Here is a 15,152-nt window from a genome sequence, read left to right as displayed (position 1 = left end):
TCTATCACAACATTAGATGATAATATATGTGTTACTATGGATTCATAACAAGTCATAATGCAGCGGTCTTTTTTGACCGGGAACACAAACTAGTGAACATAAAACGAATTAGAAGGTTAAAACGTACTAGGCCTACACATGCGCCCATGCACTTTATTACACATGAGATACTGCGTAGATTTAAATGTTGCTTAACTAATTTGTAGGCTATTATGCAACTGCAGAACTGCAGCAGCACTGAAATTGGCCACATGCAACTCAAATGGTCAAGGCCGCATTTCCCAAAAACCTAGTTAAAACTAAGTTAGCAACTTTGTTGGTTGCAAAGCCATTTCCCATTGCAAACCAACTAACTAACAGGTTAGCAATGGTTTTGGGAAACGCACGATTCGTTCCCATTTGGATCATCTCCCTCTTGTGGCGAAATTGTAAAAATGCAACCTGTAGGCCAGGCCCAGGAAGGCTCATCAGACACAGATGTGTTTAGAGAGAACGTGACGCGATACCTACTGTCTATGCGCGATATTCACAGACTGCATCAAAAGTTTGAAGCTTAGATCCATGTCAGTTTGCTAGAATAGAAACGACACATTGGCAGGAACCAGACTATATAGCCTACAGTCTATGGCAGGAACACATGGAGAGGATGCAGTGATTTTAATAATAAAAAATTATTTTTAAAGTAGGGCAGGGTAATGGATAAATCACGTAAAGCCATTACAAAATATCACAGTGGTGGCATAGGCTACAATGTTTCGTGTGTAGTCACAGCTGCACGGAAGTTACGTTTGAATATTTTTGATGCGGCGTCAGAAGTGAAATGAAACTAATGTGTGCTCATGAGTTAGAGTTGAAGATCATTTTTCACTCTTCCGAATTGTAAATCAACAAGTAAGCAACTTTGGACGCCGAAGAGACGCGGAAAGGTTGCTTGTTTTGTAGTTCTTCCCCTGTTTAACATGTCGACTTGCTTTAACTTTAATCGGTAACTTAGCCATCGTTCTCGTACACAAAGTTTTGGTACATTAGCTTGCTAACTAGCCTACTTTGAGCTAATGTAGAAACGCTAGTCGCTTACGTGTGAGAACTACTAGCTGTTTTCCGAGCTGGGTTTTCCTATAAGTTTGTTTGCTAGCTAGCTAGCAGGCAAGGTCAGCTGATTTCAGTTGAAACAAATCTGTCAACTGTCTACTAGCAGTTAGTGGCTTTTACTTATCGCTCTGTTGTGAAATCATTTTACACGTAGTAAACTTCAGAGCAAGTTTAGTTGGTGCAGTCATTTAACTTGATGAATTACATTAAAGTAAACGAATATTGTCACACTAACTTAACCTTCCTGGCTAGGTTACTAACAACCTGGTTGTGTAGTTGCCACTTTACATCATGTTTATACTCTTAATCGGGCCTGTATGTCACCGACAAAAAAATGATCACACCGTACTGTGCTGCAAACAAGATGGTTCACTCGACGCACTTGCTTTTAGCTTTGATGGTTGCGCTTTTTTCCTAATTAATAGCTAATTAATAGCTATTAAAGTACATTTTTAGTGGCTGTCAATCTTTTCCTTTAAATTGTTCTTTCAACTCCTCTTGCTACTAACATCTTTTCAGGATGAGCCCTGGCATCAAAGAGACAAACGGCCTGAGTCTCCCTGAAGCATACAAGGCCAGCTTGGAGCAGCACATTGAACAGGGAGGCTGGAGCCTGATCTGTCGAGATGAGGAGCTCTGCAAGCACATTGAGGACATCCTCATGGGACAGAGCTCCGATGACTGCTACCTCACCCACGGCCTGGACGTGCTCTCGTTCATGGAGGAGTCACTCCGCTGCCCAGCCACAGCCAGGGCTGGACTGAAGGGGCTGGCCAGGGCTTTTGAGGTGCTGGAACTTGCCTCTCTCAACCTCTACCTGTATCCGTGGAGGAAGGAGTACAGAATAATCAAGGTGGGTAAAATCAGATATACAGCAATATCTAGCACGGTGATCAACTGAAAACAAAATTTAGAAAGTCAAAAATATATGAACCATACAGACTTAGAACCATACCTGCTTATTTATGAACCATTCAGGCTTCTGTTTAATCACAAGTGCAGCATCTCCTATTGAACTGAAGACTGTTTTGGCCAACCACCACCTGTGGAAAAACATTTAGCACAAAGCATTTTATAACATTGATGTTTTTCTCTGCCCCCTCTCACCTAGACCTACTCTGGCATGTTCACACACCATGTCAGGCCAGCTTTGTCCATGGAGCAGGTGGAAGAGCTGTTCGGTCTGCTGGGCTACCGTGTCTCAGTTGGGGCCAGTGGAGAGTGGGAGCTGTGCCTGGGCACATCACCCGTGCGGCCAGACGATCTTCTTAGCCTGGCCTGCAGCTTCTTCACCGCCCGCTGTGAGTGCCAGCTGCTGCTCTCTACGCTGGAGTCCCTGAGTCGGCCCCAGGTGCGGGCGTCTGAGTGGGAGCTGAGGCTGGTGCAGGAGAGACGCAGAGGCCCCAGCCTCCAGGTGGCGCTGCAGAGTGTCCAGAGAAGCCTGGGAGTCCACATGCGGTCTATCAAGGAGGTCTGCTGCGACGCTTCAGAAGTGGATGAGGACTTGTACACAGGAGAGGGAGATGGTGGATCCAGAAGTCCCGAGGCTGTGGGGGTGACCGTTCAATCCGAAGGTTCCCGCCGCCATCTCAAACAGGCCCACAGCAGCCCTGTGCTCTGCACCGGTGAGGCGCCTTCGCAGACACGTCTGTGTAGGTCCACCCTGAACTACCGGCTCTCCTCCCCATCTTCGCCAGGTGGAGGGGCCAGGCCTGAGCCAACCAGCCCATTTGAGGAGCAGACGTTTCAGAGTACCGGCAGTGCCACACCCGGTGTTTCTCAAAAGCCCCTAGAGGTGTGTAGCTGTGTGGAGTCTGGAAACCGCTACAACTGCTTGTGTCAACAGTGCAATATTCTCCATTGCACGTCCTGTGCTGTCCTCGACTACTGCCGAGATCGAGGACACGACATATCCTTCAGCACTGAGGCATTCTTGCCAGAGGCAGCCGAAAGTGAGACAAAACATATCAAACTCATGAGTCCTAAGGACAAGCGCTCCCCACCTGGGTTTCCAGAAAGGCACTTTTGTCTAGAGGGCACAGATAAACCGCATGTCACCTGCCGCACTTGCCGACGTGCCCACGACTGCCTGTGCGAGGATGGGCAACGCTGTGCCCAGGAAAACCACGACGTGGAGTACCAGCTGGAGCCCAACAAGTCCATGCCTTTCCATCAGTGCTGCACCTCTACCTGGACCCATCCCCAGTTCGCCTGCCTAAATTGCCAGATCTTTCATTCTGCCTCCTGCCTCGACGGAGCTTCCTGTAAACGGAAAACACACAGTGTGCGCGAACTGAGGGATGTGTGTGAGTTGTGCTCTCTCGCTACTGAGTTTCTGTGCAGGCACTGCTGTGCCCAATTCTGCAAAGAGTGCTGGTATAAGAGCCCTTTGCAATGTCTCTGTGGAAACCCCTTTGACTACCCGGGTTCTCCGGTGTGACTTGTTGTTTAAATGGCTGTACCAGTCTTCTCCAGCACAGTGGCCTGTGCATCTTCACCTTTATCAATGCTGCCTTTGAAGTATTCCTCAAACTATAGGAAGTCTCACAGGGAAGATTAGAGGACTGGATAAAAGGAAACTAGTTTGAACTTTTCAAGCACTTTTACACCCATATATACCAAAGTGATACTAACTTGTTTTGGATGTGTATGTTTATATATTTTCTTCTTTCACATTTATTAGTGTTTCTTGCAGGCTACATTTCTAAGACATTCTCTCAAGTATGTAGTGAAAACCTCTTTTGTCTTCCAAAGATTTGTGATATCAACAGGGGGCTGTGGGTGATAGTTTCACTTCAAATTTAAAATCCATTAAATTGAAAGAGAGAACTAAGGAGCAAGATGGTTTGTGGTGGGGGTTAGAAACATACATTGTTACTAGATGCAGAATGATACCTGAATTTTTTTTCCTGGTGCTTGTAAGGAAAATATCTGTTTGAGTATGGATTTGATGTATTTTCATCCCATTCTTTTGGAGATCTCACTGGGTAAAGAAAGGTCTTCTAGACTCTTAAAAGCCATTGATTGCTTTCTCTCTGATGTATTTGTTTGCTGTTGCAAGACACAAATGTAAACAAAGTCTTTTATTCTTATGAACACACACACATGTACTGACACATTATGTTCAGCAATTGCACCACAATTGGATAGCAGTCAATTCAGTCATACAGTGCATACTCATTTGCAGATCGCTGTTAAATATGATGATCCTCTCTGTGACAAAAAATGCACCTCTGTTGACAACATTAAAGGAGAAATACGGCGAGTTTTCAAAGATCTCTGTTTCTTGAGGTCACCGACTACTGTTAGTTTGCTTTTTTTTTCACACCAAGAGTACTCATTGACCAGAGATCTATGTGAAAACCTGCCAGATTTCTCCTATGACTAAGGTTTTCCATAGTTTTCTAATTAACCTTCATCTGCATGTGAACACACAAATCCTAATTCAAGATTGACGTTATCCTTAAGGTCCAGTTCTTCTCAGTTGTTCTGCATGGTTTACCTTCTGGATATCTCAATGTGCCTCAGTTCACTTGGCACCAAAAAACATGATCACTCCCACTGCTACTCATTGTACTGCTGCCAGTTAATGTTGATGAAGGTCTTACTGTCCATGCGATCTATGTACAGGACACCGTTTAAATGGTCCATCTCATGCTGGATGATGCGAGCGGGCCAGCCACTCGCTTGCCACGAGATCGGCTCACCCTTCTCATTCAGACCTTTCAAGAGAAGAGAGAGAAAACTGTTCACTGACGGTTCATTTCATTTATTGCACTGACCATAATTGACTAGAATGATTACTTTGGTACGACTGGCATTCAGGATGTTACTTTTACAGGGGAACATTGTATTCTGTACTGATCTAGACATCAAGACATATGGCCAATTTCTTGTACATTCCTTAAGCCTAGTCCTAGTCTAGTAGCCTTTTCAATGGAAAAATCTCCATTGAAGTTCTCTTATTAGTTCAGGACAAGGCTTAATCCATGTATGTGAGTATGTATTCAGTCGTGCTAGTTTGAAAAAGTTGCTGTGAGTATGTTATGGTATGTATGAGGCCTTCACCTGATACTTCCACTGAGAGGTAACGCGGAACAGATGCAGAAAAGCCTGAGAGGCTCTCACAGGCCTCCTGGAAAACTGCAGTGCGACCGTCCAACACGCGCAACTCTGGATTGATGAAGACACGCAACGGGAAGGCCTCCAAGCCGCGCGCCTGTCGGGACGCCTCTGAGCTGTCCTGCAGCATCTGCTCGGGGTACTCCAGCGCCAGGATGCGCAGTGGCACGCCGATCTGGGGCGCACTCAGTCCCACACACTCTAACCGTCGCATCACCTGCACGAGTGTGCGAATCACCTGCTGGACGTCCGCGCTGCCCACCTCCTCAGGGGCGACGGTGGCCGCCTGTCCACGCAGCACAGGGTCTCCCACCTGGCACACGTGGCTGTAAGGGGGCTTGGGGGGCGACTTAAGTTTGCGCTTCACATACTGCAGGTAGGAGCGGACCTTGATGTCACTGGAGTGGGCACATGAGGGGGTGGTGGATAGAGTGGATGCCATTAGTAGCCGGTGGGGATGGTGACTGTTAGGTTGTAGGGGTCTGGAGGTGCAGATCTTCACTAGGCAGGGCCAGAGAGTCCCCTTCAATGGTCGTGTCATGTCTGGACAGGATGGTACTTGCCCTCAGTGACTGTAACAGAACAAGACATGTCACCAGATATTGTCAAGTACCACAACAAACCAAGATGATTCTATATCGCCCTCTGATGGTAATACATATGACAAGTCCATTCATTTGCTGTCAAACTAGATTCTCAGTCACAACTGACAATGCATGGGTTAATAGGTTATTAACGTTAAAGCATAACATGAAGGCTGACAAATATGGAAATCCCAAAACATACTGTAGGCTACGTTACAGTGTAGTGTAGCCTGTCAGGGAATACACAAGACTGCTTTCGTAACATATATAAAGGTCATGGTGGTAGTGAACTTACCGACGATATCCACTCAACCAATTTCTGCAATGCACTTTCAACACGAAATAAGTAAAGTAATTTCTTATCATCTGGTGACTTTCAGAACCATGCCTCCATGATGGAAATTTGACTTCCTATCCATCTACAGCGTTTACTTCCGCCTATGTCTTGTTTACATGGCGTCAGAATAAAAGTTTCCAAGGCGTAGAATTAAGTAATGTTCAAGCCCTGGAAAAGTAATCATGATAATATTGAAATACGTACAATACTCTATCATAATAATAAAAAAAAACAATGTTAAATTAACCACAAAAAATGAGTAGGCCTTTTAATAAAAAGGACGGCTTTTATTTTGTTAAAACATGCTGTTTCTCAGTCTTTCGAACAGGCAAGGGGCCCGCCTTTGCCTTTGCAAAACTTTATCTAACCTTAATAGTCTTCACTGGACCGGACAGCAATTCAGCGAACATATGGCATCGAGTTATTAATACAATATTAATATGTGTATCTTGTTTTTTCGCTACCTCAGCGTGGAGTGCGATCCCGCAAAAGCCTGTGCGGGGGCCCCACCGCATCATTTCTTGCCCGAACATGTCCCATCTGCAGGGAAGAGATGAGAGCAGGTAGGGTAGCCTTTGGGAGGGACTACATAAACCGCAGCAACATAAAGAAAGTGATGCATTTGCCAGTTATGAAAACTTTAATTTGGAAAGTCGCTGTATCTGTTCCGTTTCTGCACCAGGACTAAGGAAGAACTACCAAGAGACTGCTGGCATTGATAACGATAATGGAGAACACTGTTGACTTCAAGAAGACAGAAGTAAAGTGTGTGAAACTTCTACCTGCTCTTCCTCTCTGGATTATTGAATATGCTTGGAGTGGGAGATTGACCGATCTACTGAATGGTATGGATTTTAGCCTAGGCTAATATTGTCATTGCTATAGGGTAGACTAAAATCCCAAATCAGACAATCCCAAGTAGGCTTCCAAAAAATAATTCGCCTACAGAAAACAGCCTCTTAGCATGCAATGGCTAAATATGTTATAGATAGGCTATTTGGCTACTTCAGAATACAACGACCTGTGTGCGCCATTTCCCCCACCGAACACAATGTTGAAGACTATTTTGATTACCTGTCAGAAATAAAAACCTCACATCACACAATTTCAAATTGCTCAGTGTAGTTTCACTTCACCTGATTTTGGATAGTGTTAAAATGTGGAATCATATACCCTACTTGCAGTGGGACTTTTATATTTGGGACTGGGATAATTGATAAATGCAGTGTTTATCCAGTAAAAGAGCAGTAGTGCCTTATTTAAAAAATATATTTTGCTCTGATGAAGTCTTCCACTGTAATTGTGAATAAGTGTTAGCATAGCATGTTACTTATGTGTTTTGCACTGAGGAGCATGTTGTGGTTATTTGGACCTTGTCAAAGGTGCCTCACTCTGTGTGTGTGTGTGTGTGTGTGTGTGTGTGTGTGTGTGTTTGTGCAGTGCTGGGGCCTCCATTGTGGCTGGAGGGAGACTGGCGCTCCCTGACCCTGGCCGAGCTGTGCAGTGTGCGTGCTGCTGCTGCTGAGGCCTGGGCGATTCTGAGGGCCCGCGATGTTGAACAATATGAGCGTGTCATAGAGTTCCTGGAGGTCACTCTGAACCTCCTGCCTCGCCTGGTCTCCTGTATCAAACACATGAAGATCGTGTTTGGCTTTAAGACACTGGTGGGTGGCTTTGCTGTGATATTGTTGTGGTGTGATTAGAAATACTAGACATAAGCTAACGTACCACGCTTTTTATTCAGTAACAAAGAAGTCCTGTTGGCTGGAAGCAAAAACATTCACACCAACACCTGGCCCATGATGCAGGATCTGAAAAACACTTATGAACTTTTCAACACATAAGCTCAGCCCATGTGGTCACCACATTATTTGTACCTATACTAACCAATTCACCCATGTATCAACCCATTTCGTGCTAACCATCGACTAGATATTTATTTACATTATATCCAATCATGTTAATCCACAAGGCAGAGAGAGAGAGGACTTATTAGACCCCGCATTCATCATGTTAATATTCCATAATATAATTTGTCAAATGCAGCAGAGACTGTTTGTTCATGTGTATGAGCTGGAAAGATTTTCCTCTGCAGCTGCGTTTGTGGGGATGAAAACATGATTAACTGTTTAAAATATACTACATGTAAGTGTAGTGTGTTGGAATACGTGTAGAGATTTGTTTATTCTATTACATGTCTTTCAGGCACTATAGTAAAGGAGTCATAGCTCTCTTTATAGTTGTTTTTGGGGGCGAAAGTTCAATCTTTTGCATTGATCTTTCTCAGGTGATCATATGGATGATTCGAAAGGACCACTGTCCTGTCAGCACCATGGAGAAGACCATGAAGTTCTTCCCCAGCCAACTCCCTCAGTACAGCAGATGTGTGAGTAAAGGTCCATTGCCACTAGGGGGCATCAGTTCCACATGAATATATGTTGATGTGACCTGAGTAGTGTAAACAGAGACTTTCTTATGAGGAGACACAGCACTCAAAGAATCCTCCATAGAAATGCATGGGGTTAGTTCGTAACGCTGTATGGCCGTTGTCTACACATATGCCGCCCCTTCCTGTATGCCTCCCCATTCTCTTGAATAGGAAAATAGCTGCCCAATAACTGCCCAAAGTGCGTTGCATGGCCGCCGAGTTGAGTGACTTGTCTAAAAGGACTGGTGTTAATCAGCAATATGTATAAACCGATGTGTTAGCATTGTATTGCTGCAGACCGAGATACTTTAGACATGTAGAAACTTGAATTGTAATTGTTCTGACTTGTTTACACGCAGTCTCGAAGACACATGGACCTGATGAGAAAGAATTCAGTGGAGTTCAGAGAATTTGTGGTGTCTCTTGCCAGAGACAAGGACAGCCGGCAAGCCTATATCAGAGTAAACTAAGATCCAGTGCACGCTGTGCATCTGTTGTTAACCCTCCTTTTTAACTAGGTGAATGTTATTGGCATCAATAGGCTGTCCAGATGAGTCTTGGACAGCTGAAGTTATCTTTTACTTTATTTTATTTTAATGTTTCAAATGTACTCCTGTGCTTTAATTAAGAAGGCAGTATTAATTGTACGTTTAATGATATATCAGTATTGCATGATTATGTTAATCATTTGCCGTGTGGGTGACCGATTTAAGTTATATCCTGCAGGGGGCAGAATCTTCATACTAATGCCAGAGCTGAATATATATGGCGGTTTTATCTACCAAACCCATTTTCATGCTATATGTCATTGTAGCTTATATTATATTACTGTCTTTTGTTGTATTAATACAATAATGCAGTAGTACAGCTATAATGCCTCCAGAAAATTAAATGAATATCATAATTTTATTAAATCTTTCATCTTTGGCTCCCCCCTACATGTTGATACTGTATATTAAAGTAAAATGTTGTTGAATAGGAACTTATGGAGGAGCAGTATGGTGAACAGTATGCCCGGAAACTGGAGGAGAGGCTGGACCATTATTTACAAGAGCTACAGTCTGCACTACCACAACCGACATGCCTGGACCAGGTAATACGCATGGGTCTGTGTTTCTTTAAACCTGTAGGTGTACATTATATCTGTGTCAGTGTGTGTTTGCTTTGGATGGGTCGCCTGTAGGCACAGCATATGTGCGTGTGAGAGAGAGACCATTTCAGTAAGATAAAATTAGATAGTAAATAAGGGACGGCCGCCGAGGTGTCCTGTTATACGGAATTAATGGACGAGGGCGAGGGGCAAAGAACTCCCCGACGCGCAGCGGAAGGGAGTTGCCTCCGCCCGAGTTGCCTCCGCCCGTTGGCCCTATATAACTGCGATAGCATGGACAGTTAGCTTGTTTACAGTTGATTCCATTGTTGCGAAGCCTGCCTCCAGGCTCAACCGTCGTCCTACTATCGTTGTTATAGTTACCATTCATAAGCATTGATATGGAATGGCAATAAAACTTTTTTTACCAGATCTACTTCATAGGTGTCCCGTTATTCAGAATTAAAAGCCACCCCGCCAGCCAATCAGTAAAGAGTATTTCTTCTCTCTGGGTGATAATATAGTAGTAATAATAGTGAATATTGACAGGTCCTGAGGAGACAGTGGCCCATGACAGAAGGGGAAGAATTGTTGTTGGACCTGCTGGCCTCCAGTTCGACCAGTCTTCCTGTGACTTTGAAGAGGCTACTACAATGTGGTGTGTTTGAACAGTTTCTTTACCTCCCCCACTTATAACCTAATGACTAATCTTTCAGTTTTGCTTCGGATTGTGATGCTGTGACTGCTGTGATTAGGACACACCGTTGAATGTCCCTGCAATAGCATATTATGCAAAATTGTTTTTTTTTTTTTTTTTTTTTTAATGTTCCCTCTTTCTTTGCTCTTCATTCACCCAGCCTTGAGCATTGGCAGCAGCTCTCCAAACACCACCAGTCTACCATGTAGCCAGTGCTCTGCACATGGAAACCTGAGCCCTGTCATTTCTCCAGTCACTTTCAGGCATTCCCAGCAGAGTACAAAGCCACAACTGTGCTGTCACAACTGTTGCACTGGAGACAGACACAGAAACTTCACACAAAAGCAGCCGAGCTGCTCCCAAGAGCCTCAATCTGCCAGTTGGACCGCAGATTCCACCCCAGAGATTAGGCTAAGGGAGGAGGAGGGGAGTGAGAACCTCGACAGCCCGCTCCTACTTGAGGAGCAGGACTCAAACGAATTGATCTGGGATCATGGCCGAGGAGGAGATGGAGGAGGAGAAAGAGGAGGAGCAGGAGGCCTGAGAGGAGATTGGAAAGAAGATGAGATGGAGTTGGAGAAGACAGAGGGAGAAGAGCTGGAGAAGATAGAGGGAGATAAGGGAGGAGAGGAGGAGGAGGAGGAGGAGGGGGTGAAGAGGAGGGAGAGGGAAGATGTGTTAAGGATGGAGGAATGCGAGGAGAGAGTGGAGGTGGCGCTGGTGTCAGGTCTCAGACAGATGTGCTCCACACATCACAAGCGTATGAAAAGCATTCTGCTGGAGTGTTCCCAAGAGCTGCTCACACAAGGAGCCCTCGTCTCCCTCACGCCTCCCCTCGATCCAGACACCCCCATCCTCCTCCCAACCAGGAGTCCCAACCAGGACCCCGCCCCACTCCCCTCCCTGGCCCCTTCCCCCAAGGAGGCGGCGTGGAGCGGTGGAGCGAGCCCCGCGTGTGTGACAAGGATCTCCGCAGAGACTCAGCGCTTGTTGATCCGCTCCCCGCTGCTCCAGCCTTCTGTGGTGCTCAGGCGACTCCCTCTACCTCACGCGAGCATGAGCGGGGCGGACAAGACGAGGAACCAGTCTGAGGAAGAGGAGGAAAGGGAGGAGGAGACGGGGAACCAGTCTGAGGAAGAGAAGGGGGAGGAGGAGGAGGATGGAGAGAATGGGTCGTTTGATGTGAACTCTTTGTTTTCTGACTCCTCTGTGGAGAGTGAGTCGAACAATTCAGACTCAGACTTTGTCCCGTAGTCCAATAGAAAAGAAGCAACATTTTCTGGGACTGTTGAAGGAGAACTGTTTGTGTGCATGAAGACATATATAATCTGTACATTATAAGCACAGATGCCTTTTTATTTATCTGGGGATTTTATGGACACACATGCATCTATGTGGTGCAAGGTTTGCTGCAGTAATTTATTAGTAATATTACCTCATTCTTAAATGTCACACAGCTTACTGTATCTTTTGAAGAGGAGCAGGAGGAGGAGGATAAAGACAGTGTATTGTTTGATGTGAAATCTTTGTTTCTCTGAGAGTGAGTCGGACAATTCAGACTCAGATCATGTCCTGTAGTCCAATTTTTTCTACACACATGTGCATGTGTGAATTACATATGTTAATATGTATGTTATGTAAGCATAAATCTGTTTATATTTATAATGTTATTTTATGGACACATGTGCATCTATTGGTTTGCTGCAGTAATTTATTGTTACCGTTACCTCATATCAGTATATCACATACTGTAATTTGTGACTTGTTTTTGTTAACTCTGAACCACTGAAACTCATGTTTTTGAGTCTTAGCACAATCTTTTTCCCTGCCCAGCTGTGAAATGTACAATATGTCTGTTTTTCTGTGGGTGAAGTAATTTTTCACCTGGCTCTTGTTACACACAAATCTCCAGTTCATGTCAGCCCACCAGCCATACGACAGCCCGGTTTTTATTGTCCAATCACTGTGCGTGTTTTCAGTGGGTATACTATACCTCACACAAGCACACACCAGTATTTCATCACTCTCAGTCATGATTGGTGATGTCAATTTTAGAAGAAGAAAGGTGACAGAGAGAGAAAGAGAGGTATGGGGGAGTGTGTGTGTGTGGGGGGGGTCATCAAGCGTTCCCTAAGGCCATTGCACGTAGTGTTGACACAACTACTTCAGCACAGCACCCGTGGGGTTATGCTGGGACAGTTAGTGGGCTTTGGGGGCCTTTGAGAGAGAAATGTTTATATGTTCACAGTGCAAAGTGTAGACTGACATGCTACTTGGAGAGGCTAAAAGAGCTCAGAGGCCTGGTGTGGGATGAATGAATGTAATTATGAATGAATCGCCCCCATGGGGGGCATAAGAACATTGCAGTAGTCATGGACTTTTTCCTTGGAATAATCTGAAGAGAATTAGTCCAAAATGGAGAGGAAATAAGAAAAGCATAAAATATGGAAGGAAACAATGGGGGATGTGAGGTTAAAGGGGCCCAGAAGGGCCATGTCCTTAGGGGAAAGTGTACTTGTGTGGTCGCCTGTTTTGTATGTATGATGATGGGGGTGGGGGATTTTAATTGCAGATTGTAAATGTTTTGTACAGGGCGCTACTAAATAAAGCAAGCAACCAGAAGAAAAAAGGTTTGGTCAGTAGAAAAGACAAAGGTTCAATGTTCAAGGCAAATGTGTGTGGACCATTTCATGACTATTTGTGTATATACATGGCAGAGGTAGGCCTACACTTGTTTACAGAACTTGATGTGTGCCAGGACAAAAGAGTTACATCATGTATGGTTTTTTAGGTGAATCTCAAAGTGAAAACATGGGATCTTTTTTGTGTGTTGTTTGTCCACCTGAATATAAAAAAACGCCACAACGATAACAGGCTACAGCCCTTCCCTTGTTTGGCAGCTCAGTTGCGCACAGCAACCGCCTGTTAGAAACGTGAGGGGATGGTGATCTTATGTAAGACATACGCCCTCAAAGAAAATGAGCAAAACAGGATCCCCTCCTGTGTGTGTGTGTGTGTGTGTGGGGGGGGTTGGGGATCAGTTCGAAAATGATTGCTGATAACCCTTGAAAGTTCCTGATGTTGTCTATTACCCGGTCAAATGTGTTTTATGGTGAGGTTGACGATATTGGAGACACCAAGCCAGTGCGCATATTTTCTAAAGTGATGCCCGGGCAACTTTGCGCTGACGCCAGAGAGCATTTCACTGACGCGTATAGAAATGGATTTTTTTGGAACTTGTCAATATTTACGAAAAGTAAATAACTGCCACACTGTGTGTCTTTGCTATAGTCACTATGTAGTTCATAGGCCTATACATTTTCTGGAAAATATTCTGAAGCATTACTTTGTCACGATGCATCACTCAATCCCGTGTTCATTATAACCCCTCACAAATCCAATATGATTTTATGAATGTAGAACTTTCTGTGATAGACGCTGTCACCTTGTACTTTCTTCACAGAGAGAAAAGACAAGGAGCATGTACTATTCGGTGATAAGGCTGCTACTTTATCAAGCTACAAACGCCATTTTTATGTTAGGGTATTGATAAATATAAATACGAAAATGCTGAGATCATTTTTGACTGAACAGAAGTACAGTAAATATGTTTTCGGGGCCCTGACCGTCAGCGGCTGTTCAAACGCCGCGGTCATCATCAAGCGCCCATCACCGTGCACACATGGTTTGCGCTTTTACGCACGAGGACACATGTCCTGCGGGTCGAGAGACGCCTCCCAGTAAGCGGAAAGAGTTCATTGATACTGTTCAAATCTAAACCTTCAAGTGTTTTAAATTTTAAGCAATGATGTAACGGGGGAGTTTGGGACAGCCCTCATCCTCCACCAATGAAAAAATGGGCAGGAATCGACACCCAGTTTTGGGGGGCTCGCTATAAAGCCGGTCTATGGAAAGGTTTTAATTTCATTCTGCACATACATTGCATATAACTACAATACAGTCTACTGCTGAGTGAAAACTGTTCAGACGTTATACAGGTATTTATCTGGCATCTTATCTCATGTCAATAAATGGCACTAAAATAATGAAGCGCAAATTTGAATTGAACAAAATATTTAAAATAGGCGGATCTCAAGCTACATATGGAATTACTTTGATGAATTTTGATATTTTAGCAGAAAATTGTGAACAGAAGTATTAATTATACATTGAATTGAAATAGTAATTTAGTGCTGCTGTTGGATATAATAGATAACTGTTAGATAAATCTCTGTCAATTAGTTGCACTCGTCATTTTTATACAGTGCATGATTGTGGGTTTTCTGTCTTTGCTATTTTATCTGATTCTGCATGTTTTGGATGAACAGGTAATTGTTTTTGTGCAATCCTAGAATGTGGCTTTGAGTAGCCTAACTAATTTTAGACCCTTCGCATGAATATTTTTGCGTGTCTATGTTTTTGTCAATGAATGAGTGGAGGATTGCGCCCTCATTGTACGTTACAACTCCTGGCGGCAGATTGCACACATGCAACTACAGTACATCTCCAAATATTTGGAAATTTAGAATGTTAGATTTTCTTAAATAATGATATTTGTCCAATTAAGTTATTTTTTAAACATCTCAATAAATATTTTCAAGAACTGTAACTTCTCTTGTTAGATCGCAACTTTCTATTACTTGTTTTTCTAAAGCTTTAAAGGTTCAATTTATTTGGACTCAACCTCTGAATGTCAGACTCATTCTTTTGTGCTGTGATTCATCTCACACCCTAGGTGTTGCTTAACAATGGATCCTAAATCTTATGTAGTCCAAATGAATGGCAAAAATGTTCAGAGTAAT

At 43.9% G+C, this 15,152-nt stretch overlaps 4 protein-coding genes across 6 annotated transcripts in view; 3 read left to right on the top strand and 1 right to left on the bottom strand.

The window, feature by feature from the left end:
• Window positions 1-116: 116 nt before the first annotated feature.
• Window positions 117-4,357, top strand: spata2l (spermatogenesis associated 2-like). Of its 2 annotated transcripts, none has more exons than XM_048257819.1 (3): window positions 117-891; window positions 1,612-1,945; window positions 2,204-4,357. In XM_048257819.1, exons 2-3 carry the CDS (start codon window positions 1,613-1,615, stop codon window positions 3,530-3,532), a joined length of 1,662 nt encoding a protein of 553 aa, XP_048113776.1. In that variant the 5' UTR covers window positions 117-891; window position 1,612; the 3' UTR covers window positions 3,533-4,357. The 2 variants fall into 2 exon arrangements, with proteins under 2 accessions (XP_048113776.1, XP_048113775.1); XM_048257818.1 differs by having other exon boundaries at window positions 119-926.
• On the bottom strand, window positions 4,163-6,211 carry pdf (peptide deformylase, mitochondrial). Its single transcript, XM_048257821.1, has 3 exons — window positions 6,094-6,211; window positions 5,161-5,786; window positions 4,163-4,814 (listed from the first exon to the last, which is right to left on the bottom strand). The coding sequence occupies exons 2-3, from the start codon at window positions 5,753-5,755 to the stop codon at window positions 4,657-4,659; spliced, it is 753 nt and encodes a 250-aa protein (XP_048113778.1). The 5' UTR covers window positions 5,756-5,786; window positions 6,094-6,211; the 3' UTR covers window positions 4,163-4,656.
• Window positions 6,212-6,502: 291 nt separating this feature from the next.
• On the top strand, window positions 6,503-10,917 carry LOC125303867 (TERF1-interacting nuclear factor 2). Of its 2 annotated transcripts, none has more exons than XR_007195127.1 (8): window positions 6,503-6,698; window positions 6,818-6,980; window positions 7,576-7,799; window positions 8,423-8,521; window positions 8,923-9,081; window positions 9,543-9,656; window positions 10,203-10,311; window positions 10,511-10,917. XR_007195127.1 is itself a non-coding variant. In XM_048257820.1 (8 exons), the coding sequence occupies exons 2-8, from the start codon at window positions 6,863-6,865 to the stop codon at window positions 10,557-10,559; spliced, it is 828 nt and encodes a 275-aa protein (XP_048113777.1). In that variant the 5' UTR covers window positions 6,503-6,698; window positions 6,818-6,862; the 3' UTR covers window positions 10,560-10,917. The 2 variants fall into 2 exon arrangements, 1 of the variants encoding a protein (XP_048113777.1); XM_048257820.1 differs by having other exon boundaries at window positions 8,923-9,024; window positions 9,543-9,669.
• A 3,230-nt stretch (window positions 10,918-14,147) lies between these two features.
• Window positions 14,148-15,152, top strand: part of tat (tyrosine aminotransferase) — a 9,856-nt gene continuing 8,851 nt past the window's right edge. Inside the window, exons 1-2 of the mRNA XM_048256143.1 lie at window positions 14,148-14,348; window positions 15,086-15,152. The exon at window positions 15,086-15,152 is cut by the window's right edge and continues 253 nt beyond it. Of these exons, the coding sequence (XP_048112100.1) occupies window positions 15,099-15,152 (54 nt within the window). The 5' untranslated portion in view covers window positions 14,148-14,348; window positions 15,086-15,098. The remainder of the gene's footprint in view (window positions 14,349-15,085) is intronic.

Source organism: Alosa alosa, chromosome 11 (assembly GCF_017589495.1).
Source record: "Alosa alosa isolate M-15738 ecotype Scorff River chromosome 11, AALO_Geno_1.1, whole genome shotgun sequence".
Taxonomy (NCBI): Eukaryota; Metazoa; Chordata; class Actinopteri; order Clupeiformes; family Clupeidae; genus Alosa; species Alosa alosa.
This window is presented reverse-complemented; position numbering and strand designations above follow the sequence as displayed.

Excerpts from the sequence above, each read along its gene's own strand:
- spata2l (XM_048257819.1), top strand. The coding sequence starts at position 1,613 with ATGAGCCCTGGCATCAAAGAGACAAACGGCCTGAGTCTCCCTGAAGCA. Across the intron at positions 1,946-2,203 it reads AGGAGTACAGAATAATCAAG|ACCTACTCTGGCATGTTCAC; the intron begins GTGGGTAAAATC and ends CCTCTCACCTAG.
- pdf (XM_048257821.1), bottom strand. The coding sequence starts at position 5,755 with ATGACACGACCATTGAAGGGGACTCTCTGGCCCTGCCTAGTGAAGATC. Across the intron at positions 4,815-5,160 it reads CCTCTCAGTGGAAGTATCAG|GTCTGAATGAGAAGGGTGAG; the intron begins GTGAAGGCCTCA and ends TTCTCTTGAAAG.
- LOC125303867 (XM_048257820.1), top strand. The coding sequence starts at position 6,863 with ATGGAGAACACTGTTGACTTCAAGAAGACAGAAGTAAAGTGTGTGAAA. Across the intron at positions 8,522-8,922 it reads TCCCTCAGTACAGCAGATGT|TCTCGAAGACACATGGACCT; the intron begins GTGAGTAAAGGT and ends GTTTACACGCAG. Across the intron at positions 9,670-10,202 it reads GGACCAGGTAATACGCATGG|GTCCTGAGGAGACAGTGGCC; the intron begins GTCTGTGTTTCT and ends GAATATTGACAG.